Source organism: Beta vulgaris, chromosome 2 (assembly GCF_026745355.1).
Source record: "Beta vulgaris subsp. vulgaris cultivar EL10 chromosome 2, EL10.2, whole genome shotgun sequence".
NCBI classification, from domain to species: Eukaryota; Viridiplantae; Streptophyta; class Magnoliopsida; order Caryophyllales; family Amaranthaceae; genus Beta; species Beta vulgaris.
Window position 1 is genome coordinate 17,079,241 of NC_079203.1, and position 27,949 is coordinate 17,107,189.

The window sequence follows — 27,949 nt, forward strand, 5'->3', positions numbered from 1 at the left end:
CATCCATCTTCACCTTCACCCTTGCCGACTTGTCCCACGCCACACCATCGTTATCGATCTCGCCCCAATACTACTCGCAAGGGTTCTCACATGTCTTTCCCACCTACAGTCAAGAGGGAGATTGTATATCCTAACCCGAAAAGGGAAAAGAGTCAGCGTGATATCGGAAGGTTGCACATTTCCCTCGATCTCATCCAATAGAACACGATGTTGATCAAAAGTCCATGGCCTTTCATCAAGAACTTTTGCCCTATCACGAACAGATGCAAATTGAACAATAAATAAACCATTCTTAGTAACCCTAAATAAAGCATTCTTAGAGATAGACCATATTTGATTCATAGTTCGTTTGAATGCCTCAAAGTTATAGGGCTCTTCAACAAAACCCTACCAACAATAGACATAGATATGTTCAAGCCCACTGATACGTCAATACTATCATCAAAAGACACAATCGCTTTTTCATTTGTCGTAATTTTCAGATTCGCACACTTTAGAATAATCTCCTCAGCCATTACGACTGTAACCAGTCCCAACAAGGACCTCAAAGCTCGAAAAGTCAAGTAGAAAACTCAAAGCCTAAAAAGCAATGGGAGAGACTCAAATCCTTAGTTATAAAGTAATTAGAATACGCTCCTTCATTGAGCTAGCAGCTATAGACACTTTTGTCTATAGCAAAAGCTAACATCCATGTGGCAACATATAATTAGCACACATGTCACAATATTGTTTATCGAAAACAAATTACTTTTTGCAATTTTTAAACTTGTATATCTCAAGAAATATATTTTAGAAAAAAATTAAAAATATACCAATATTCATATATTTTTATTCTCTACAAAGGAACATCCATTTTTACGAATAGGGAGAGCGCCACGTGGCACCGTTCCATGTTTAGGAACACCTTTTAATATATTAGTATAGATACTGGTTGCATATAGCACTATAGCAGGTGTCGGGAAGGTGACTCACAACTCACAAGTCCTAATAAATTACACGAGGGAGACTTGGCAAATAGGCAAAGGCACATCAAAACGAAATGTCGACCGTTAAAATAACACCACCAGCATCAGCAGCTGCTTATTCTCTCTCATCAATATCATCAACCTTTAAACGTCCGGTGGTCTTCTGTAATCCCCAATTCCAGCATTGCAATCGCACCAATTTCAGGCACACACCCACAAGAGCTCTCGCTGTTTCCATGTCTTCCCAACCTCTCCAAGTCTGCGTCAAGGAATCTATCACCACTCCGAACAAGCTTGGCGACTGTAAACTTCTCTCTTTTGTCTCTATTTTCATATTATATTGCTGTCTAATTGATTGCTCATATTATCAAACTGCGATTTTTTTTTTTTTTGTAGTTTATATGAAATTTGAGTGTATGGGTATGGAATTAATGAATTGAATTTGTCAGAATTTTGGGTCTTAAATTCTGGGCATTTGAAGTTTTTTTTTCCTAGCCTAAGTAAAACAAAGTGGCTTGTTTTCATTTTTTTTTAAATTAAGGGTGGTTTAGTTTCATTTTCTTAGTTAAGTTCAGTTCTACAATTTCAGTTTAGTTCATGTTAAGACAAATTTAGTTAAGTTGAGTTCAATCTAAAAGAACCTAGCATAAATGCTTGCAACACTTTTTGCCAGCATGCTATCAATGTACTACTTTATTCCTTAATTTCTTTATGTATTTATGTATAAGTAAAGATCATAGAAAGTTGATATTATAAAAGTATGCATTGCCTCGAATCAAGTAAGACCACACTTGTTTTAATTTTTTTCTTATACGTTTGTTTGAGAAAATGGGACAAGGTTGTGGTTGATGTATGTTTAGGCCAAAAATATGGCGAGCCCAATAACATGTGAGACGGAGAAAATACCCTTATCGGGTACTAAGCCTCACATATTAGTCCATAGCCTTGCTAGGCCCATAATCACTGAAGAGACGAGAATACCCCTATTGGCAATACAAGTCACAATACACATCTTAAAGAGATCCCTATAAATAGGGAACATATCCCCATAACTCAGGTATCTGATCTCTATCACTTGAGAACTTCTCACTACATTCTCCCTCTATAGAGTTATTTGCTGACTTGAGCGTTGGAGGGGTGATCCCGAGGCACCCCCGGGGTCGGTTTCCTTATTTTGCAGGATTATAGCTGACCAAACGAGGCTTGCTCGAAATGGACAGGGAAAAGCTCGAGAAGACTCCCCAAAATATCATATCCTAGTTTTTTATCCGAAACAGTTGGCGCCGTCTGTGAGGATCGTCAAGCAAAAGGTTACAACTACTTGAGTATGCTCACATCGTTCATACAAGACCTAAGTCGATCGCTCTATCAATTCAGCACACATGCAAAAATATCGTTCGAAGAGGCCCTCTCATGAAGGCCTTCAAACACTCATGGATGTCCATCATCAATGTCGTTCGTAAGATCCTCTCACATAAGCCCTCGAACACTCATGGATGTCCATCCTCAACGTAGTTCGTTAAGATCCTCTTATACGAACTTCGATCACTCAGGGATGTCCGCCCTCAATATAGTTCTCAAAGGTCCTTTCATCAAGGCCTTCTAACGCTCATGGATGTCCATCCTCAACGTACTTCGTAGAGGTCCTCTCAAACAGCCTTTGAACAATCTCGAGATGGCCTCGCTCAAGTCCAGTAAGGATCTCCAATATGACAGCTCCTCGACCCCCAGGCCATCGACTCATCGCTAAGGTCAAGAACCATGTATTCATCTTATTTCAAGAATATATTCTAAGTACAAAAGCCCTTCCAACAAGCCAATTAGACTCTCCTCGAAATCTTGGGGTTTATTAGCTCCATGTCGTGGTTGAGGAAGTCCATTTAATCATGCAGCTGCTCCAAGGCACCCCTCGAGGTACATGGGGCTCACCAAAGACCTCGAGCGAGGTCAAAAGACATCCTTCGAGGTACACGGGGCTCACTAGACCCTGAACACCCCGAGCGAGGTCGAAGATGCCCCCAGAAAGACCTACATGGGACACGGGACTAACCAGACCCCAGAAAGACCTACACTTAGGCACTTTACCCAGATCGAGTGAAGGATACTCCAAGTACCGCTAACTACTGAAATCGACGCCCGTCAAGTGCTACGACGTTACGACATCCTCGAGATGCATGGGGCTCACTATCCCCTGAGACATCTCGAGCGAGGTCCAAAATGCCCCTCGAGATCATTGGGCTTAGCGAGGCCCAAAATGTCCCTCCAGATACATGAGGCTCACTATCCCATAAGACATCTCCAACGAGTTCCAAAATGCCCCTCGAGATACATGGGGCACATTGGCCCCTGAGACATTTCGAGCGAGGTTCAAAATGCCCCTCGATATACATGGGGCTCATTGGCTATTGAGACATTTCGGGCAAGGTCCAAAATGCCCCTCGAGATACATGAGGCTCACTATCCCTTGAGACATCATTCCTCTCGAGATACATGGGGCTCATTGGCCCCTGAGGCATCTCGAGCGAGGTCCAAAATGCCCCTCGAGATACATGGGGCTTATTTGCCCTTGAGACACCTCGAGCGAGATCCAAGACGCCCCTCGAGGTACATGAGGCTTACCAGCCCCCAATTCATCTCGAGAAGATACCATCCCTCGAGTTTCTCACCAGCCTCCTACTCACCTCAAGGAGGTCCCATGCACCCCCCTTGACGAAGTCATCTCGAGAAGGTTCCATGAACGTCCCTCTAAAAGCCCTTCCATAAAGGCACCTTGCTCGAGTCGAGCAAGGATCACCAACATGGTAGTACTGTAGTCATGTAGTCAACACTTCTGTGGTCAACTATATCAAATCCCACCATTCAATCTTCGAAGTAAAAAGTTGTAATTAATGACATGATAGCGTTGAGGCACCCACACAATACTGCTCTCATTTGATGTCGAAACAACTCATGCGGCTTGGTTATTCATACTGATTAGTGTTCGAACTTCCATTTCCATACTACTCCACGAAGGAACCTGCTTGGAACATTATCACTCCACAAAGCCTTGAATTATATCATGGGACCACTCCACTTAGTGAATCCTCCAAATTCAATCCAAGAAGCAAAGGCTTCGAGCTTTCCTATGTATGCAGTATGAACAAGATCCTATTGTAAACATATATTATATGACCCATTCTTGAATAATACCATCTCTTCCTCACTCGACCAAGACGACGCGTCTCGAAGATGGTCGCGGGTGCCTTTGAATATATTATTTGAACCCTTCGAACATTCATAAATTGCATTCAACCTTCCAAAGCGCCAAGTAACCTGCTCGAGCCACTGAAAATCATGAGTAACCTCCTCGATCGAGACCGTCACTTCTCACTCGAATGTGAAACCAGTCCTCTCTCGAATACTGACATGTTCAAAGAGGTACGGTTATACAAGTTATAAAGGTGTTCGAAGAGGTCGGACAACATCTACTTGGACGAGGACAAATCCTCGAGGAACCTAGAGCGTAAACCGGGTTTGATAAATACAGCCTTCGCTAAAAACAAAAAGAGGAAAAATAAAAAGAAGAAATAGAAAGCTATTCAGGTATACTGCTGGACCATTACCATGCATTCATGCAATGCAAGAAGACAAAGCATCCCCCTCTAGAGCCACATTTTCCTTGCTCGAATAGATAGCCTAGTTCATGGCTAGGTTCATATTCTTTGGCTCTAGTATTGTATGAAGCAGCAGTGCCTCGCCGAACCTTCATCGTTCCAACAACCATGCAAAGCACACTCTCATGGTTGACCTTTCATGGCTCCTAAGACGCGGACAACGTCATTCATCCTCTACAGATGACTCTCATCCTCGCGATGTCGAACATGAATATGATAACATGTATGGGTCTCCTCGAGGAAGATACACCATAGGAAAAGATGGCATTAAATGAGTTTGAAGACTTGTCAATTTACCAAATTGACGCCTAAATGCAAGTTGCTCGACAACATGATGATGAAGTACTAGTACTACGTCCATCGAACTACTTGACATGGACCCTGCTCGAGCGGACGATTTTGGGCTTTTGGCACGGCGACGACACATGTCCCTCAACTCAGTCCGTTGTAAAAGAGTGAGCACTAACTCTATGGCAGCTCTTCGAGTACATTGTGACTAGGTCCTACTCAAGCTCACTTGGTTCTTGCTCGCTGCATCACTCTCATGCTCGACATCACGATCCCCGTTCGGCCGGTAGCTCCTATTCGAGTTCTTTCAAGACCAACCCTTCATCACTCCTCGAGTATCGCAAAGGAGCATCTCCCACTCGAAGTCATGAGCTCACGTTCGAGGTTGAATGAGTTGCCGTCGTATCAACTAGTCTTACCAAAACGCATCTCACGCTCGAAACCATGCATCCCGAATCTCCACTCGAGATCATATTATTCTTACAATTCAATCCTGCTCGACGCCTTCTGCACCTCCCTCAGCGTTTCAGTTCTTGTGATTACACGAGGATACTTATCTTGTTCGAGGAAGGCATCAAGCATGAATATGGTTTCGCGAAGTCCTAGCATGGGAAAAGATTTTTTAAAGGCTTCGACTTGTTTGGAAGTTAGCGCCTAAAAAGAATGTGCTCGACAGCTGTGCAGACTCATGTAAGCTAATAAATGCATGTGCAAGTAAGTCAACTTTATTTGGTACTTGGTTGTTAATAAATCGAATTGGGCACATGGAGTAAAAGTCAACTGGTTATCTTGAAATGCAAAAGGCACTAAGTTAAGTAACATATGCAAATCACAAGCAAATATATTAGCAACTGGCACCTGGCCCACTTGTCTATACATATATATTGTATACTGTTAGAATAAATTACGAAATGAAACAAGACTCACAAGATGAACAATCTTCTAGGCATGGATCACTTTCCCAAAAGTAATGTTCCGACCCTATTCGTAAAGCACGGGTATCACGGAATTCACCTTCGAGATACAAAGAAGAAAACAATAGTGGTCACGCTTACTATGAACACTATCAATTGAGAATGAATTTGTGAGAATTTGTGAAGATGATGAATCTCTTAGATTTATCTTTAGAGTTTGTATGCAAGAGAGAAGAAGTAGTTTTCTCATTATCTTTCATCATATGAGAGGGCTCATATTTATATCAATGCTACACTATTTCAGATGAATCGCCACATTTGACAAACCGTCAAAATCGTGAAACCACGCAAAGAGCAGCAGAAAAAACAGAAGGATATCGCGAGTCGCGATGAAGCACAGTCGCGAGGTGCGACCACCCTCGCGAGTCGCGAGAAGCTTCTGCCCTGCTTCGTCCTTTCCAGCACTGTCGCGAGGTGCGACCTGGCTTGCGAGTCGCGACCAGCCACTGCCTCCTTCGTGTTTTTGCTTGTGCGATAAACTACATTGCGTGAGTGACTTGCGAAGCTTACATCACACACCATTTGCACATCACACAACCACTGCTCATTTCATCAAGCATTGTATAACACATATACTATTTGAGTAAAACACCATTACCAAATACTCAAACAATATACCATGAAACTAACTAGCTTGATACTCTAAATCTCCAACAATCCTCCCCCATTTAGAGTATACAATATAGTTATGCATAAACATCATCATAACAAAACAATCTCATGCATAAATGAAAGTGTACAAAGACTTGAACTTCCACTTAGTACAATACACATTTCAAGCATTCGTATCTAAATGGTGTCGATAAACGATTGAACCATTATCAACACATAATGAAAACTTTAAGATATTATACACACAAGATTAAATATTCATTTTCAATATATACTTGACACTAACTCGCCATGTGTCCATATCAATTCATAAGTGCATCAACGCTATGCCTCACTAGCTCCTTGAAGCGGCCAAACTTCACACTTACATAAGTAGATCTCTTAGAAAACATGCTCCTGTGATAAAGCACAATGTCAAGAGACCTATTAAGATTAAACAACCTCTTAAACATCACAATTTAAAGAACTTACCTTGGATGATTATATAAGTTCTTTCAATCATCAAATAAGAAATTAATCTTATTGAATTCAAGACCCAACGTCTTATTGGGCGTTAAGTTAAGATTTCCTCACTTGTGATTTCCAAAAGGCACCAATCCTAAACCGATTGCCATCCTCTTTACCATATCTCTAGCTAGGCCTTTGTGAAACAATCTGCTAGATTATACGAGTTCTTACATAGTCAACAGTAATGGCACTATCTTTGATAAGTCCTTGGACATAACTATGTCTCACACCAATGTGTCTTGACTTGCCATTATACACTTGACTATAAGCTCTTGCCAATGCTGCATCACTATCACAATGTATAGCAATAGGGGATATTGGTTTTGCAACAAAGGTATCTCAAACATGAGATTCCTTAACCACTCGGCTTCTTTGCTTGCCGATGACAGAGCTATAAACTCAGAAGTCATTGAAGAATCTGCAATGCAAGTTTGTTTCTTGGATGCCCAAGATATTGCACCTCCCCTAAGGAGGAATACCCATCCACTTGTGGAGGAATGATCTTCTCTATTAGAGATCCAACTCGCATCGAATACCCTTCTAAAACGAAGGATATCCACTGTAGGACAAACCATAATCCATGGTTTTCTTAAATACTTTAATACTCGACGAATAGCTTGCCAATGTTCCATACTAGGATTACTAGTATATCTACTTAATTTCCCTACCGCAAATGCGATATCCGGCCTAGTACTCGTCATAGCATACATCAAACATCCTATAACCCTGCATACTCAAGTTGAGACACGGCATTACCATCATTTGGTAACAATTTTTCACTTGGGCCATAGGAGTTGAAACAAGAGAGCAATCACTAACATTAAATTTCTTAGCACTTTCTCAATGTAATGAGATTGTGACAAGGTCAATTTTCCATTGTCTCTCTTAATTCTTATACCTAAGATGACATCCGCCTTCCAAATCTTTCATGGAGAATTGTGAAGATAGAAAGGATTTTGTCCATTCAACTTGTGACAAATCCGTTCCAAAAATCAACATGTCATCTACATATAAGCAAATCATGACACCATTACCGTTGTCATCAAATTTGCTATACACACCTTGTCTGAATTATTCAACTTGAATCCATTAGACAACACAACCTCATCAAACTTTTGATGCCATTGCTTTGGTGCTTGTTTTAGCCCATACAAAGATCTAATTAACTTGCACACTTTGTGCTCTTGACCTTTACAACAAACCCTTCCGGTTGTCGCATGTAAACCTCTTCTTCTGTTCTCCATTCAAGAACGCAGTCTTAACATCCATTTGATGGATCACAAGCTTATGAATAGCTGCAAGAGCTATTAATAACCTTATAGTGGAGATTCTAGCAACTGGTGCATATGTATCAAAATAATCAATGCCCGGTTTTTGTGAAAAACCTTGAGCTACAAGACGGGCCTTGAACTTATCAATAGTCCCATCCACTTTCATTTTCTTTTTGAAAATCCATTTACACCCAATTGGTTTACACTTAGGAGGTAAATCAGCTAGAACCCAAGTGTTATTTCCCATGATGGAATCCATCTCATCATCAATTGCCTCTTTCCAAAAAGCGGCATCTTGAGACCTCATAGCCTCATTAAACGTTAAAGGATCTCCTTCCACATTAAATATATATGGAAACTTAGTCACTATGGAATCCTTGATCCTTCAACCAAGTATACATGAAAATCTGGGCCAAAAGATTTCTCTTTTCTCGCCCTTTTGCTTCTCCTAGGTTGTGATGATGTTGATGCAACATTCTCATCAAGAGCTTGTTCATCAACTTCTTGATCAATGTTGTTTGATCAAGTTCAACTCCTTGATCCATGTTTGATTGATCAACTTCATGAACATTGGTATTAGGAGTAATGTCCTTTGGTCTAGGAATTGATGAATATCTATTTTCATCAAATATTGCATCTCTTGACTCCACAATTGTGTGAATTGACCAAAAGTCATTTTGTTCTATAACATAGAACCTATAGGCTTTGCTATGAAGAGCATACCCTATAAAGATGCACTCAACTCCCCTTTCACCCAACTTTTTACGTTTGGGTTCCGGTACTTTTACAATGGCCCGACATCCCCAAACTTTGAGATAACTCAAGTTTGGTTTTCTTTTATACCAAAGTTCATATGGGGTAACCTCGTTCTTTTTCATTGGAACTCGGTTTAAAATATGACAAGCTGTTAACATAGCTTCACCCCAAAAACCATCACTTAAACCTGAATAGGTAACATCGAATTTACCATTTCTTGCAAAGTTCGATTCTTTCTTTCGGCTATACCATTTTGTTGTGGTGTATACGCCGCTGTGGTTTCATGTATAATGCCAGTTGATTGAAAATAACTTGGGTCATAGAATTCACCACCCCTATCGGTTCTAAATCTTTTAAGTTTGTCACTTAGTTGCAATTCAACTTCGTTTTTATAGATCTTAAACTTATCAAGGGCTTCATCCTTAGTAAACAACAAGTATACATAACAAAATCGAGATAATCATCTATAAAAGTTATCATGTATTTCTTGTTCCCTAAGGAAGGAGTGCTATGGAAATCACATAAATCACTATGCACCAAATCAAGCAAAGAAGTATCCTTTTCCACATTGTTTGGAAAGGATTTTCTAGTTATCTTTGTTAACATGCATGTTCTACACTTCTCTATACTTGGATCAAAAGAGGAATCAAATCATGTTTAGACATTGAACAAACTTCTTATAATTAACATGACCAAGTCTTTGCCATAGAGAAGAATTGTCATTAACAACAAACAAAGTATCTTTCAAAGCATTTGAAATACTAAGTTTAAACATACTATTACAAAGATAACCAAGTCCTACAAATGTTCCACCCTTAGATAATATGAATTTATCAGCTTCAAACACCATTTTAAATCCTAATCGATTCAAGATAGCAGCGGAGACTAAATTTCTCCTAAGTTCCGGAGCATACAATACATCTCTTAAAATAAGAGGCTTTCCGGAACTAAACACTAATTCTACTTGTCCTACACCTAGAACTTTAGCCGTAGAATCATTGCCCATGTAAAGAACTTCTCCATTCTCAACCTCCTTGAAAGTCTTGAATAGAGACCGCTCCTTGCATACATGTCTTGATGCTCCCGAATCGATCCACCATGAACAATCATCCTGTACACAAAAGATTTCAGAAATCATACACACAAAATTCAGATTTGAATTAAGTGAAACTTGTGTACTCATACCTTGCTTGGCATGGGTTTGGCTTGACTCGCCATTCCCACCATTCTTTTTGTTCATCTTTTTCTTCCAAATGGTGCAATCCTTCTTAAAATGACAGGGCTTGCCACATTCCCAACAACCACGTTGAGCACCTCCACCAAACTTAGGCTTCTTCCAATTGTTGCCTTTGGTGAAATTTTAGCCCTCTTCTTAGGATTAGAAGACTCCTTTGACTTACCATCCTCCACCATGTTAACGGTAGAAGGATTAGGATTACATCCTTTTGTCCATCTTGGACCCGAATGCCCTCTTCAATCCGAAGATGAGCACCCAATTGTTCAACATTCATATCATCTTTCTTATGCTTAAGAGAATTTCTAACATCTTTCCAACCGGGTGGTAATTTGTCAATTATTGAGGAAACAACAAAGTCTCATCCATATCAATGTTGTGTTGCTTAAAACTTCCTAAAATTCTTTGAATTTCATGGAATTGCTCCATTACCGGCCTAGTGTCTACCATTTTAAAGGCATTGAAATTACTAACAAGAAACTTCTTACTAGAAGCATCTTCGGCCATGTATTTACTTTCTAGTTCATTCCAAAGACTTTTAGCGGATTCAACAAATTGATAAATATCAAACAAAGCATCGGACATACCTTAAGATGTGGCCACGACATATATAGTCATCATTCTCCCATTTGTTTCTCCTTCGAATTTCTTCCACAGTTTCATCATCTACTTCCTCGGGTTTGGGACTGCTCAAAACATATGCCACACTTAACGAAGTGAGAAGAAAATGCATCTTCTTTTGCCATCTTCTAAATCCAACACCTTCGAACTTATCAAGTTTCTGAAAATTTGCAGACATTTCACGAATTGTATTCATCTTGTAAAAAGTATTACTTTTGGATTGTTAGAATAAATTACGAAATGAAACAAGAATCACAAGATGAACAATCTTCTAGGCGTGGATCACTTTCCCAAAAGTAATATTTCGACCCTATTCGTAAAGCACGGGTATCACGGAATTCACCTTCGAGATACAAAGAAGAAAACAATAGTGGTCACGCTTACTATGAACACTATCAATTAAGAATGAATTTGTGAGAATTTGTGAAGATGATAAATCTCTTAGGATTTATCTTTAGAGTTTGTATGCAAGAGAGAAGAAGTAGTTTTCTCATTATCTTTCATCATATGAGAGGGCTCATATTTATATCAATGCTACACTATTTCAGAAAACTGAATCACCACATTTGACAAACCGTAAAAACCGTGAAACCACGCAAAGAGCAGCAGAAAAAACAGAAGGATATCGTGAGTCGCGATAATCGTCGCGAGTCGCGACGAAGCACAGTCGCGAGGTGCGGCCACCCTCGCGAGTCGCGAGAAGCTTCTGCCCTGCTTCGTCCTTTCCAGCACTGTCGCGAGGTGCGACCAGGCTCGCGAGCAGCCACTGCCTCCTTCGTGCTTTTGCTTGTGCGATAAACTACATTGCATGAGTGACTTGCGAAGCTTACATCACACACCATTTGCGACATCACACAACCACTGCTCATCATTTCATCAAGCATTGTATAACACATATACTATTTGAGTAAAACACCATTACCAAATACTCAAACAATATACCATGAAACTAACTAGCTTGATACTCTAAATCTCCAACATATACTTGGTCCACAAGGTTGAAAACTATTTTCGGATATAATCATAATCTACAGAATTCCGTTATACGTATATATTGTATACTTGGTCCACAAGGTTGAAAACTATTTTCGGATATAATCATAATCTACATAATTCCGCTCAACACACGATCTACAGAGGGTCTTCTATCGCATATTGAGTGTGGGGCTAATGTTTGGGCCCAAAATATGGCGAGCCGAATAACATGTGACAAGGATAAAATACCCTCACCGGAAACTAAGCCTCACATATTAGTCCATAGCCTTGTTAGGCCCATAATCACTGAAGAGACGAGAATACCCCTATTGGCAATACAAGTCAGAATACACATCTTAAACGGCTCCCTATAAATAGGGAACACATCCCCATAACTCAGGTATCCGATCTCTGCCACTTGAGAACTTCTCACTACTTTCTGCCTCTATAGAGTTATTTGCTGACTTGAGCGTCGAAGGGGAGATCCCTGGGCACCTCCCGGGGTAGGTTTCCTTATTTTGTAGGATTATAGTTGACCAAACGAGGCTTGCTCGAAGTGGACAGGGCACAGCTCGAGAAGACTCCCCAAAATATCATATCCTAGTTGTTTACCCAAAACAATGTACAAATGTTGCATGTATTTAGAATGGAGGAGTATGAAATTAGAATGTAGTTGTGTGGATTTAGTGACTTGATTTTGGATTTTAAATTCTGGGTGTTTGAAGTTGGTTTTTTTGTAAGGGTTAACCAACATGAAGCGGCATTAACATAACTTGTACTAGATTATAACGGTGAAATGTGAATAGTAGCATATTACGTGTGTATTCTGTGTAATTTTGGGAAAGTTATGGGTATTCTTATATCTTAGTGATAATTTTGTAGTTTCTCACATTTACATATGTGAACTCGTATCGTCCCCTTTTAGTCGGGCTGAGAATTGCTATTGAGGTCCTAAGTTTTTTTGGGTAATTGAGAATTGTGAATGGGTGAAGTTTTTAGGTGAGATTAGAACCTTAAATTATTGTTTATTCAGATGATAAAGGTTGTCAAGTGCTACTTTGGAAAGAGGAACTTCTCTACAGAATTTGTAGACTTCTAAGTTCTGACATTTCAGCTTAAGAAACTAACTGAACATGAATGTACCACGTAATAGTTCATTTTCTACTAGTGATTCTGCTGTACATACCCTATTTCATGATTTGACTGACTTATGTAGTGTGCAACCTTTCCTCAATTTTTTTTATCATTTAGCTTATGTACCAGTTAGCTCATAGCTCTAAGTATGCCCAGTTGGTAAGATCACCTCTGTTTATTTGGGGTTATGTTCAGGTGCCTCATATATTGCCATGGCTATGTTTCGATTTGTGTTCTTATGGTGAGAATTAAGAATTGCTTATTCTGCTTCAAATAACAGGGACCTTCTGAAATTATGCTTTCAGTAAAAGTACGTCATTTGCATAAATTTAGTGTGACTCGTAAGTTTCCAGGGGAAACACTGCTAAAAGCTCGGTAATTACAGAAAATTGCACCATATAATTTCTTAATTTAAGCTCTGGATGTCCATCTTGAGGGGTTTTTCCTTGTAGCTGTCATTGCCGTCTGGTCATCTTCTTCTGTTAAAACATGATGTTTTTATGTAATAAAGCTTTATGCATTATTTGCACTTTTGGCAATAGTCTATTGTTTTATAGTGACATAGGGGTAAGGATTGAGGAGGTATACCATATACCACATACATCGAAACCTTTCCCAGTTGTATTATGTGATACTAGCAACTTATGCACGCGAACCGTGCCTCACTTTTTTATAACATGATTTATAACTTTTTTTGGGCATAAACAAAGGTAAAATTTGAACATTAGACATGTTTTTTGGGCTAGCTTATTTTGTTGATTAAGCCTTTAGCCTATATCACTTTACCAAACCCGTCTTATTTATTTATTTTATTTATACTTTCTTTAAGATTCTTAAAATTAAAACTAATGAGCGATAAAAGAATGTTAAGCAGATTTATTAAGGATTTCTTATATTTTTATTAACAAAGTATATTGTTTTAATTAAATCATTTCACTTTGTTAATTGATTGTATTTTCGTTTTTGATTTACTACTTGATTGTGTATTGATTGATCAAATATTTGATTGATATAATTTTCTTTGTTAATCTTTTTATGCTATATTTGAGTTTGATTTTTTTTCATCTTTTTTTGGTAGAGTAGTTGATTTACTAAGGGGTAATTAAGTAGACTTATTGGGGGACACCATAGCTCCCCGCTTCCCTTATATAATAGAGATATGCTCAAAGTTGGGCTTGAGATCATATTTTACAAGACCTAGCAAATTCTTTAACCTAAATTGTATGCATATTTTTTTAATGTGAGAAGCACATGTTAAGTCTTTTTAAATCAAGAACATGTTTCATGATATCATGTCCATGCACCTGTGTCCAGTTTTAGGATAGTGTTCCCCGTGTCTGAAGTTTTGAGCTTGGAGGTGTTGAAAACTTGGATACGTATCTTTACATGACAGGCTGACACTCCTGGGTCTAAGTATCATAACGTCTTGGATTTTATCCATGATGGGATCCATTTTGTCTTATTGCTTTTGTTGTCTTACCTGAAATTGTTTTATTGGTTTCGATTCACATTTGCTTGCTTGCCAGAAGTTCAAACTAGCCATGTGCTTTCAGTGACGGGGAGATTTTTGTAGAGAATAGTGTGCAGATTAACAGCATCAACTGTATTGTCTTTTTTCTCTGCCCGTAGTAGGTGTCCCCTCTACACTTTGGGATCCCCAAGTAGCTCGGTGTTTGTTTTACTCAACTAGTAACTTTTTGTTGGGCTAGTCTCTTCTCCTTAGGCTGGCCTTCGCTAAAAGCAATTTTTCAAAATCCATATGACTGAGAGTTGAGACTTCTTTTTTATGATCATTGGAGTATCCATATCTCATAGACAGCCACAAGATTTACAATTCAATTAATTCCTTTTGGCATCCTAACTGCAGGTCCATTCTGCCAAAGGGTGTTGTTGACCTTAGAAGAAAAGCATCTCCCTTATGATATGAAGCTGGTAGATTTGACTAACAAGCCAGACTGGTCAGCTTACTGCACTGATTGTCAAACTAAATTGTTCCTTATCTAGCAACCTAATGGCTACAATGATCTTTAAGTCATTTTGCTGCCAGGTTCACTAAAATGAATCCAGAAGGTAAAGTACCTGTAATGAAATTCGATGAAAAGTGGGTTCCAGATTCAGATGTCATTGCAAAGTCTCTTGAAGAGAGATACCCAGATCCACCTTTGGCGACACTTCCTGAGAAGAGTTCAGTGTATGTTTTCTTGGTCTATTTTTTTTTATGTAGGCTTGACATATACATCTAAACTGGGCTCAAAACCATCCATAGAGTCTTCTCAATAATTGCTCTATATTTCTGACGATGTTTTTAGAGTTTTGCGCTTGTTCATACAATATTGATGTGTTAGAACCATTAAATGGGAAAGTGAAGATATGTCTCTATTAATCATTTGCTTTGTCATCAATGATTTAACTTCCATTCAATGAGAAGCAAGTATCGGTGGGTACCCGGAGGGGGGGGGGGGTCTCGCAGCCATTTGAATCTATGGGTAGGAAAATAATAGTTATAATTTTTGAGGATTAATGTTAATAGGAGAAAAAAAAGGTGACCCAGACAAAACCCTATATGATGACTTCGTCTGTCTTAAGCGTTTATGTGCATGTGTATTTCTATTGTTGGACTACGTTAGCAACATGTGTTTAGCAAAGAAAAAAAAATGAGTATAATATATATGCGAGTTAAGTACACAAAAGTATGGTTCATGACGCATACGTTGTCAAGCCCAAGGCTTCAAGACTGTTGAAATAATAAAAAGCCTGGGTAAGGCCGAGCTTTCACGACCTTTAAACACCATGATCTCGAATCTTAACATAAGAGTCAATTACAATCCATAGAGAGAGAAAGAGAGGAATTTTTTACCAAGTTTCTAACTTGCGAAGAAGCATGTGCATTGACATAATTCTAGGCGCTCAAGGTGAGTATCAGAGGGCCATTATCTTGTTGACGATTATTTTCATTTCTAGATTGCCCCAAATAATATCCACTTAGTAAAAGCTGTCTACCTTTTTTGGCCAAATGTTTCGACATAACCCTTATTTTTTTCTTGGAGAAAGTGATTTGATGTGACTTGCTTTATCTTTAAATTTCAACTCTTATGTGGTCATTTGCATGTTTATTATAACCACTCAATTTAAAGATAATTCAAAGTTATTCTCTCCTTTGCCAAAAGATTAGAAGATGTTCATTACTAAATTCTGCAAAGTTATTAAAAGATTGTCTAATTTAGGATATGAAAGTTTGTCAGTGTCTCAGACTCAGAATGTTCTTTGTGCAGGGGATCAAAGGTCTTTCCTGCTTTTGTTGGTTTTCTTAAAAGCAAAGACCCAAGTGATGGAAAAGAGCAAGAATTACTGAATGAGCTCAGTTCCTTCAACGATAACCTGAAAGAAAATGTGAGATTCTCTTCCCTCAATAGCAACATCAACCCTCGCCCTCCCCCCCCCCCCCAAAAAAAAACTCCCCAAACCCCCGAAAGGAAAAGGGCGGAACGCATATACATGTGAGGATTCTCTAGAATGAGAATAGTAGTTTAATGAGAAATGAAAATTCGACAATATTTGATTCTAAGAAAAGCTTTAGTGTTGATACTAAATCTGTACTTTATATTTATCTCCTCCCCTGCATCTTATCATTTTGCTGGGAATCAAGGTAACTGAGATATACCAGGGAAAGATTAAATGATATTTCACTCAAAATGAGGAAGAAAGATCCCCTGGTGTCAATACAAAACTCACTTTCGAGAGGTGAGAACTCTCCAAAACAGAAAATAAAGCTCAAAATTCTTCTATGCCTGAACTTATTTCCCTTCTCGTATTTATACTACCCTCTTACATCAAGGTATTCTTGCCCTACAGTAGCTTCTAGAGGAAAACATATCCCAACGCTCCACTTTGTACTGCCCAGGAGAATAATCAGAGCGACTCACCCCATGACAGCTAACCTTCCTCTCTTTTGTCTTGTTGTGCTGTGGTCCCCTTTTTACCCCTCCTTGCATATGTTAGTAATTTACCCCTTGTGCCTCCCCTAACATCTTGATTTCCAGCATTACCCGGGGCCCAAAGAGCCACCTTGTCCTCAAGGTGGAAGGAGGGAAACCTTTCTGCCAGCATAGAAAAATCCTCCCAAGTGGCCTCGAAGGTGGGGAGATCCTTCCATTTGATGAGTACTTTTGTAGGATTGGGGTTGTTGGGTTGGCTGGTACGCACATCCAAGACGGCCTCTGGGGTTGTCTCCATAATTAGATCCTCAGTCAACTGGGGTGGGATGGTAGGATGAGCAGGCACTGGCCCAAACCTTGGAAGGTTTGAGCTGGGAGACATGGAACACCGAGTGAATTCTGGCCTCAGCTGGGAGCTGCAGTTGGTAGGCTACGGGAGTCATCCACTTCAAAGGATATGTCCCTGCGCTTGCTATCTTCATAACTCTTCATCTGTTGCTGTGCTCTCAACAGATTAAACTTCAAGTCATCCAACACTGCATCACGCTCTAAGAGCTGCTCTTCCAGGGAGGATACAGCTGTTTGAGTGAGGTGTGGTGGTGGTCTGCCATAAAGAGCTTGGAAAGGGGTGTACAAAGTGGCAGCATGCCAACTGGTGTTATACCAGTACTCTGCCCAATGGAGCCACCGGCACCAAGTCTTGGGTTTCCCGGTGATAAAACACCTCAGATAACTCTCCACACATTTGTTCACTACTTCACTTTGACCGTCTGATTGAGGATGGTAGGTTGTGGTGTGATGTAGGGCAGTTCCTTGGAGCCTAAAGAGTTCCTTCCAAAACAGGCTAAGGAAGATTTTGTCAAGATCCGATACTATGGTGGTGGGTATGCCATGGAGTTTTGTGATCTCCCTTGTGAACACATCAGCCACGCCTTGGGCTGTAAATGGATGTTTTAGGCTTAAAAAGTGCGCATATTTCGTCAGTCTGTCAACCACCACTAGTATGGTATCCTTGCCTTGGGATAGTGGAAGCCCTTCGATAAAGTCCATGCTTATCTCCTCCCAAACTTGTTGGGGAATGGGCAAGGGCTGCAACAACCCACCTGGGGACAGGGAAGATTGTTTGTTTTGTTGGCAAACATGGCACCCCTGGACATACTTAGTGATTGCTTGCCTCATTCCCGGCCAATACCACTGTGCCGCAATCCTCTTGTAAGTTTTCAGATCCCCGGAGTGTCCTCCTTGGGGGTTGTCATGGAACTCCTTCAGAATGTCTTTAATTAGAGGACATTTAGGGGGCAGCAGCAGCCTTCCTTTGTATAGGAGCTGCCCATTTTCCAGACTCAACCCCTTTGGTGACCCCTCTCCTGCTTTGAATTTGCTGGTGAGCTGCAAGATGTAAGGGTCCTGCTGAACCGTAGATGCCCATTGATCCCATAAAAAAACACAAGTGGGGCTCAGGTTACTTAGTTGCACCTCCCCTTCAGTTTGCCTAGACAAGGCATCCGCCACGATATTAGTAGCCCCGGATCGATAACTAATATCAAATGTGAACCCAAGGAGCTTGCTCACCCACCTTTGATACTCCGGACCAATCTCCCGTTGCTCCATCAAATATTTCAAACTTTGTTGGTCCGTCTTTATAGTGAACCTCCTACCCAAAAGATAGTGCCTCCATTTCAACACAGCAAACACAATAGCCATAAGCTCCTTTTCGTATATGGATCTCAATTGAGCTCGTGGCCCTAAAGTTTGGCTAAAAAAGGCTACTGGGTGGCCGTCTTGCGATAGAACCGCGCCCAACCCGTAGCTAGATGCGTCCGTTTCCACTGTAAAGGGCTTAGAAAAATCTGGGAGGATTAATGTAGGGACGGTGGTCATGGCTTGTTTGAGGGAGTTGAAAGATTGGGTTGCTTCTGGGGTCCAAGAGTAATTGTCTTTTTTGAGGAGGTTAGTGAGGGGGGCTGCAATCTTGGCATAATTAGCCACAAACTTCCGATAGTATCCCGTGAGACCCAAGAATCCCCTCAACCCCTTAATAGTTTTGGGTACTGGCCAATCCACCATTGCTCGGATTTTTTCTTGATCCACCGATACCCCAGATGCAGAGATTATATGGCCCAGGTAAGAAACCTCTTCCTTTCCAAACTCACATTTTTCTGGATTGGCATATAATTGATGGGCAGAGAGTTGGTTCAAGGCAAGGTTCAAGTGTTTGATGTGAAGATCGGGGGTGAGGCTATAGATTAATATATCATCAAAGAATACTAGAATAAATTTACGAAGGAAAAGGTTGAAATACCTCATTCATCAAGGATTGGAATGTTGCCGGGGCATTTGTCAGGCCAAAGGGCATGACCCGAAACTCATAGTGGCCTTGATGGGTCCTGAAGGCTGTTTTGTGCTCATCACTCTCCTTCATTCGAATTTGATGATACCCGGACTTGAGGTCTATTTTTGAGAAAATAGTGGCTCCCTTTAATTCATCCAGTAGCTCATCAATTCGGGGAATAGGGTATTTGTCAGGCACGGTAGACTTATTGAGTGCCCTGTAATCCACACAAAAGCGCCAACTTCCATCATTCTTTTTGACTAATAATACCGAGCTTGAAAAGGGGCTTGAGGAGGGTCGAATGAGTCCAGCTTGTAACATATCTTGGATGAGCCTCTCAATCTCGTCCTTGTGTATCTGGAGATAACGATAGGGTCGGACGCTAATGGGGTCGCTCCCCTCCTTGAGCACAATGTGGTGCTCATGACCACGTATGGGGGGTAAGGTTTTTGGGAGTGTGAAGATTTTGTGATGCTGGGCCAAGGTGGGTTGTAAGAAAGAAGGGGCAGTTGGGTTTGTTTTTGGACACAGCTGATACTCACCATTCTCCTCCAGACTGTTAAGTTCCAATAAAATGCCTCCCCCTTCCTTTCTGAGAGTCCGAACCATGGCCTTTAGAGAAATTAAGGACCTACCCAATGAAGGATCTCCCTGTAAGGTGACCTTCTTCTAGCCCGTGCTGAAGTGCAGCGTTTGCGTCTTCCAGTTGTTAGTCATGGTACCCAACTTCTCCAGCCACTGTATCCCAAGTATTATATCGGAGTTTCCCAACTCTAGGGGTAAGAAATCCTCCACCACGTCAATTCCTTGAATGTGAACTAGGAGTCCCTTGCACTCTCCCTGACCTTGTACCGAGGCTCCTGTACCCAAGGTAACCCCAAACCCGCGTGTGGGGGAGACCGGCAGCTTGAGCTTCTCCACTAGAGTGGTGGAGACAAAATTATGGGTTGCCCCGGGGTCGATCATGATGACCACATCCTGGTCGTGAACTTTCCCCCGCAAATTTAGGGTCTTGGGATTGTTAATGCCCAGCACAGAATTCAGAGAAATCTCCGGTTGCTCCACCATCTCCTCCGTTTCACCGTCGTACTCTTCCCCTTCCAACACCGCCATTTCCCCATCTTCAGTTTGACCCTCGTCGGAGCTCATCAGCATGCTGAGTTCACGACGCCGGCAACGGTGGCCGGCGTGCCACTTTTCATCACAACGGAAGCAGAGCCCTTTCTCTCTCTTTTGTTGCATCTCTTGGTCAGTCAACCTCCTTATCTCTCCTGAAGATCTAAAGGAATTGTTACTGGGGTTGGGTTTGTGTGGATAAGTAGAGGTTGTATTTGGGTTGTAGGTGGGCTTGGGCTGATTTACGGACCAGGTAGATCCACTTCTGGACTGGGTATTGGAGGGGGTAGGGTATGTTTTGGATGGGAAAGAGGTTTTAACATAACTGGGGCTGGGTGTTTAATTCGAGCCCACTTCACCTTATCCTCAGCCTTTATAGCCAAGTCCATGGCCATATCCAAGGATCTGGGGCCCAATAGTCGCACCTCGGCCCGAATGTCTTCACTAAGGCCCAAAATAAACTGCACTTTTGCTATCTCTTCTGGAATACCACTCAAGGGGGCCAGAAGTTTGATAAATTTCCGCCTATACTCAGCTACTCCTCCAGTGAGTTGTTTGTGGGCTAACCACTGTTCATGCAAGGTGCCTGCCGCCGTCGGCCTAAACTGCCGGAGCACCAACCCCTTGAACTCCTCCCAACTTCGCACTTCCCTCCTCCCGTTCTCCCATTGAAACCATAGAAGCGCGTCCCCTTCTAGGGCAACCACCGCTGCTTCAACCTTCTCCGTTTCCTCCAATCTGTGAAATTTAAAATACCTCTCAGCTCTAAGGATCCATCCGTCCGGGTTATCCCTGATAGAGTATAGATCTATTCCTGGGGCCTCAACCATCAGGAATAGATCTATACTCTATCAATCCCCATCGAAAAAGGTAAGTCTAATTTCTTGAACCGCCAATTTCCGAGGGGGGGTGTTTGGTGGGGTGGTGTTTGGTGGGGTGGTGTTTGGTGGGGTGGTGGGTAATTTTCGAAGCCGGCTTCTTCGAATCGTCGTGGTTGTTGGACGCTGAAGGTTGCGGACGAATCTTGCTCCTTGCCTCGGAGATTTTGTAACGCCATTTTCATCTCCTCCATAAACTTCCTCTATTCAGCCCTCATCAGATTCATGGCTCCTTCATGGGTCTCCCTGTTTCACTCGATCCTTCCTTCCAATCGCTGGGCGATTTGACCCATCTCAGCTGAAACTTTTTCACCCATCGTCTGCTGGTTCGTCATGATTTCAGTCAGGGTGGTGTGGAGCCCAGCAAAGTCCGTCTCCAGTTGATCGATCCTTTGCTGTTGGTTAGGAGCCATAGTTTTCCTCTTTCACCCTTCCCAGAAAGGTCCTGCTCTGATACCAAGTTGCTGGTAATCAAGGTAACTGAGATATACTAGGGAAAGATTAAATGATATTTCACTCAAAATGAGGAAGAAAGATCCCCTGGTGTCAATACAAAACTCACTTTCGAGAGGTGAGAACTCTCCAAAACAGAAAATAAAGCTCAAAATTCTTCTATGCCTGAACTTATTTCCCTTCTCGTATTTATACTACCCTCTTACATCAAGGTATTCTTGCCCTACAGTAGCTTCTAGAGGAAAACAGATCCCAACGCTCCACTTTGTACTGCCCAGGAGAATAATCAGAGTGACTCACCCCATGACAGCTAACCTTCCTCTCTTTTGTCTTGTTGTGCTGTGGTCCCCTTTTTACCCCTCCTTGCATATGTTAGTAATTTACCCCTTGTGCCTCCCCTAACATCTTGATTTCCAGCACATTTGTAGTTGAATTTGCTTAAGATTGCTAACTGCAGTGCTGTAGTTGAAATGAATGCGCTGGAGACATGGTCCCAGAGCACAATATTAAGCTAACTATATCACAAAGCTACAACCTGCAGATATCAAGAGGAAAAGATAAAAAGGCATCTAATTCCTCCCATGCCTTCCTTCTCTTGTTTATGTGCAGTGAAGGAATCTCTTAATTACCCATTAGTTGCCAACCTGAATTCTTGAGGAAAAGGTTGATAAACGCTTTGCCTCTGGTTAAATTAGGGTATAGTTTTAGCTGATGAATGCCAAATCCCAATGATTTGCCTCTCTTTACTCTAATCTTCCCATCTGACTTCTCCTCTTATCTTTGCAATCTTATCTCGATTCCTCTTTCCAGTTCGAATCTTCTCGTCTTTATTCCAAATTTAATTACCCTGCTGCAGTGCTTCTGGTGTCATGCTTTGGTGCTTGGCTGTGGCCAGGATGTGGTAGAGAGAGTCTGTTTGATGAGAAGATTTTGTTTTAAGATGTTATGGTGTAGTATAGCCTGTTTAATAACCAGTACATATCTAATTGAGTAAGATATTCACAATTTCTTATGAATAATTTCACTCTTTCTAGACTAGCTCTCTGTCTCTACACATCCGCATGTGTGCGCCACATTCACGTAAACATGTCCAAGTGTTAGACGTATACATGTCCAAGCTCTCTTGGACTCTCTATCTTAATAATATTCATTTACATTTTACTTTTGTGAACTAGTTATAAAAAATTATTTACTTAGTTGCCATTTGATTTTTATGTGCTTTTTCCAAAATTCTCAGTTACCTACTTATGCACGCTCATTAATCCAAAATTTCATCGTTCGTTATCCAGTTGTTCATCCTTGTTGTCATTGATGCCCATATTCGCACATAGCTATTTTCCTTTGTTATGTCCTATTGTATTTGGTGTGTATTGGAGATCTCCTGCACTTTGTCTTCTTTGCGCAGGATGGAAAGTCACATGCTTGAGCACATAGCTGAGAGTTAGGCCTAGTAAGTGGCAACAGTGAGAGAAGGGTTTGTATTAACATGATAATACAAACTGTTTCAAGGAAAAAACTCACAGATGCGGGTGCGGATGCAGTCGCGATCGCGGTAATGTTTGCATTGTTGCGGAAGTGGCTTGTAACGGATCGTGGCCGATGCGGCGTGATTTTTTTTTTAATAATGACATTAATATATTCTAACCTCATTTGCGATGTTTTAGTTTATGAAGCATTATTACAACATAATATAATCAAATCTATCAGAATATCATGTTTCATCAGCTATATAATGAATTCACCAAATACTTTTGCCCAATATTTGAAAAGAACGGATGTAACAGGGATAGAAATTTTCTGATATGGCGAGTTTGCGTTACGGAACGGACAGTACGGCAAGAAGTATGTGATTTCTCATTATTGCTTTCCGTAACGGGATTTTGCGGAACGGCAAATCCAAAATAAGTTCCAAAACGGCCGCTTTGTAACGGAACAGGAGAGTTTTAATTCCAATGCACTGTTTACTTCATCAGGATCATTATATGCAGTCGAGCAATTTCTTTTGAGCTAAATCCTTAGTCAGGATTCGGACCAAAAAAAATAAAAACCACTGGATTCACATATGCTATTGGAAGGCACTTAGCGCATTCACAATTTCAGTTCTATGAATTCGGCCCTGCAGCTGAGATGTCGTAAAAATTGATTACACTTGATTTCCAACTTCCAAGCATATGGATTTTTGATATGTTTTAATCTTTTATCATCCAGGGTGAGTTTTTGACTGCACAGTGATGCCTAGACCATAGATTAGCCTATCCATTAAGGGACTTGGGTTGGGGTTAAATAACTTGTTCTTATTGAGGACTGAACCAAACAGTGAAATCATGGGAGCTAAGTTTGTCACTATTGCTTTTTGGTAGTTCAATCGCAGAATTTCTTTCTCTGTGTATTTCCAAATTATGAGTGTGTGACTTGCTATAATCAATCCTATTGATAATACAGAAAATGAGCCTGAAATATTGCTGCTTGGTTTTCTGTAATACACTAATACTATCATGTATTCTAGTTTAGTAAGTTAAATAGTTAAATGGAAGATATAAGGTTGTTTGCTTCTTGTCCATGTTGACAACCATGCTGCACTAAGGCAGGTAGAGTATGTGATTCTCTTACATTTTATCTATTCAACTAGACATCCAGATGCCCTTGGCTTCAGAATTCAGAGTAATTAGCTTGCATTTCCTCTTTGCCAATACCTTAATCCTGCCATCTGTCACTTTATAATAAGTCTCATACTTAGAAGCAGCTACACTGATATTTATGTTGATTTGGTGATTGCTGTAGCATTGTAGTTCACTAATCCAGTTGCAGAATGTTTAAGCTTTTACATACCAATCTTTTTGTATTTGTAGGGACCCTTAATCAATGGGGAAAAGATCTCTGCTGCGGACCTATCACTTGGACCAAAGCTTTACCACATGGAAATTGCACTGGGACATTACAAGAATTGGTCGGTTCCTGACTCACTTCCCTATGTGAAGTCTTACATGAAGGTATCTCTTGCCTGTTGACTCTTTCACCTCCTATGGCTTCAATAATTGTATGCTATCTTTTCAGAAGCAACTGAAACACAATTCTGCTCTTTTATGATTGAATTAAATTTGCTGTGAGAAGCATATTTTTGCCATTTTTCCTTTTTTTCTGTTGGCACAAAGAGAATTACAGAGAGAAAAAATTATATAGTTGAGGACAAAACAGGGCCAACGGCCAACCACATCAAAACTCTTCCAGCTGTTTGACTTGAAGAAGCAAGTTGGAGGCTTGGATCCTCCTTGTGCAATGAACCATGTTCAACCTTTGAAACAGTATACTTGGATAAGCTTTTGAAGATAACTTTGGCAACAATGAGAACTTGAACACTGGGCTATGATGATAAAAGTGCTGACTTCTGAGAGTGAATATAGCTGATGAACTGATAGGAATCCTACTTGATAGAAATTTTCTTTACTTCAAAAAGTTTCATATGCAATGAATGGTAACAACTTAAGGAAGCCATTATACCTATGCGATTAATGAATTCTGCAGAGCTCTTCCTAGATTCTCTTTCAAGGAACTCACTTCATTTAGCTGTTGCTGAGCCTTAGGAATCATACCGTGATTATTGAATTTAGAGCTTGATGCAATTGAGTCTGATGCTGGCCAACCTGAACAGCGTGTATCATCTGTGTCGATGATTTTCTTTCCCTTTCAAGTCCAAAATAACCTATCCACTCTTGCCTTTTCTTTTTGTGGCATGACTAAGCAAATTGCTTACACCCATCCTAGACTGAAGACACTGATTCCCTGCTATACTTTTCACTCTTGCTGTCTCCTGCATGCTCTATATTCAGTTCTCATCTACGGTTTAGGACATGAATCTTCTTTTATATAATAAGAACAGCAATTCTTGAAGTAGAGGAAGCCAAGGAACTAGAGTCTAGATGCCTCAATCCTAGACAAAGAAATCGAAGCAACAGCAAATCTATTTACACACCAAACTCTGCTGTGAATCTATTTTTCCCATTGCTCTTTTTTTAAAAAAACAAATAAAAAAATTTAAAAAATATCAACACTTCCTATTTTAAAAAGTTTTAATCTCCAAGGCTTCTAAACGGCAGAATAGTCTCTAAGCTTTAAGCAAAGATCTCTATAATTCATAGATTGCCAAGTTTATAAAACTAGAAATTACAATTATGGGGCTTTATTTACACCTATTTCACTAGTAGCAGATCGGGGCGATTGCACCCTCTGTCTTGTTGACCATGGTCACTGTATCCATTACTTATCATCTGCATCTCCTATACTCGCCTATATTGATCAGGATCTGAGGCCATTATATTTACCAATGCTGACATATGAGAAAAAATGCCCTCACCTGGCATCTCAAATTTTCTTTAGCTGAAGGCTATATCTCTGATGAATAATGCCTTGTGCAATCCAAAGAAGATCATAGCCGCATATCAACAGGTGTACACAATAAACCAAAAAAAACAAACACACAGCAACATCATTATCATCTCACACGCACATGCATGAAGTGACTACAACATAACTAACAGTCTAACACAACAAAAAGCAAGAGAACAGGAAACCTAGGCTCACTCAAAATTTTCAGTACCTAAGATAGCATTTCATAAATGCAGAGAGCTGCAATGACTAGAATAGCTACCATAGTAACAAGCAAGTACCCAATTTAAGCAATAATAGAGGGAATAGACTCCACTGTAGTAGCTGCCCAATGAAGGGCAAAGGCTGCAATCCTAAACCACAATCACTCCAAAAGAAAACTGAAATCAGAAGAACCAAAAATAATCCCAGTTTGAGGCAACTTCTACAGAACCCTAAACGTCAGAAACCAGAGCTAAAACTTGGAAGAAGGGGGATTTATGGGCACTGACCCTAAGGAGCTTAGTAACAACTATAAATAGCTACTGGCCTACTGAGTGGAGGTGGGATGTGTGGACAGAAACTTCACTTTCAATCCAATTAAATATTCAAATCAAGCTAAACATTGACTTCATCTTTCCCTTTCAATTGTTTCTTTAAATATTGTCGATTGTTTCTCATTAAGAATTATATAGACGTTTGCTAAACATCATTTGGACATCTCATACAGAACTGTGTGGATGCTTTCACCTGTCTCTCATCGTGTGTACATTATGCGTGCAGAATATATTTTCTAGGGATTCATTTCAGAAAACAATTGCATCATATGAGGATGTCGTTGCTGGCTGGGCTAAGCACATGGCCTGAAGCTGACGAAGGATTTGCAGGTAGTCATGTAGTGGGTTCAATGTATATTGAGCTTCTTCGATGTTGATTGTTGGATACTTCCATGTTATTAGTATTCAGTAACGGATGTTTCAACGTAATAAGAAGATACCTATTTTGATCTGATCTATTTTATGTTAGCATTTTCTTAGTGTTCTGATGTATTTGATCTCGGGGATCAAACACTAGTGCGGAATTCGTTCTAAGATAGCCACAACAAACAAGAATCACTCGAACTTATGGAGATAGCACGAGTTGTATGTCGATGGTTCGAACAAGGATGGATAGAACTTAGTTTTGATTTCCTGTAAAGAATTTAATCACCAAGGAATTAAACTAAGGGTTTGAAAGTATAAAGAATTTCACCAATTTTCAGAGATTTGATGAACACACAAAGTATTTGAAAACAAGAGAATACAATCTAATTCAATATATGAAAACTGGAACTACATGTAATGTATTTATACTAGGTTAAATATGCTAACCCTAATAGGTGTAGGACAAATCCCTAAGTCCTAGACTCTCTAGACTTTTAAATCATGTAAAATCCATTGTTTTAAGAACGTAGGCAAAATCATGATTCATAATACAACTACAAAACATTAAAGATATGAAGAGTTCTAATTGAACTCAACTAGCATGCACACCATGCACGTAGTCTACTATTCTTTCCCCATGCATGTGACCATGCACAACAACACCTTAGAAGTAGTAAACCCCACGTATGAGCCAAATAAACAACCCCGTTCAATTAGAGGGACCTTTAAAGCAAGTGCAAGCAATAGAGCATCCTCTAATGGATCATCCTCCCCTTCTTCAGAAACAATTGTCCTCAATTGAGCATCCTCGTCATCATGCAAGTAAGGTGCCAAATCTCCGACATTGAACGTAGCACTCACACCATATTCTCCTGGCAACTCTAATTAGTAGCATTGTTATTAATCTTCTCCACAATCTTGAAAGGACCTTCTGAACGTGGCATTAACTTGTTCTTGCGC

The 27,949-nt window shown here is 40.4% G+C and overlaps 1 protein-coding gene across 1 annotated transcript; it reads left to right on the forward strand.

Annotated features, from left to right (window-relative positions):
* The first annotated feature begins 983 nt into the window (after nucleotides 1-983).
* Nucleotides 984-27,081, forward strand: LOC104887241 (glutathione S-transferase DHAR3, chloroplastic). The gene is made up of 6 exons (XM_010671838.3): nucleotides 984-1,268; nucleotides 14,858-14,948; nucleotides 15,038-15,181; nucleotides 16,263-16,380; nucleotides 24,554-24,694; nucleotides 26,850-27,081. Exons 1-6 carry the CDS (start codon nucleotides 1,040-1,042, stop codon nucleotides 26,931-26,933), a joined length of 807 nt encoding a protein of 268 aa, XP_010670140.1. The 5' UTR covers nucleotides 984-1,039; the 3' UTR covers nucleotides 26,934-27,081.
* Nucleotides 27,082-27,949: the final 868 nt, after the last annotated feature.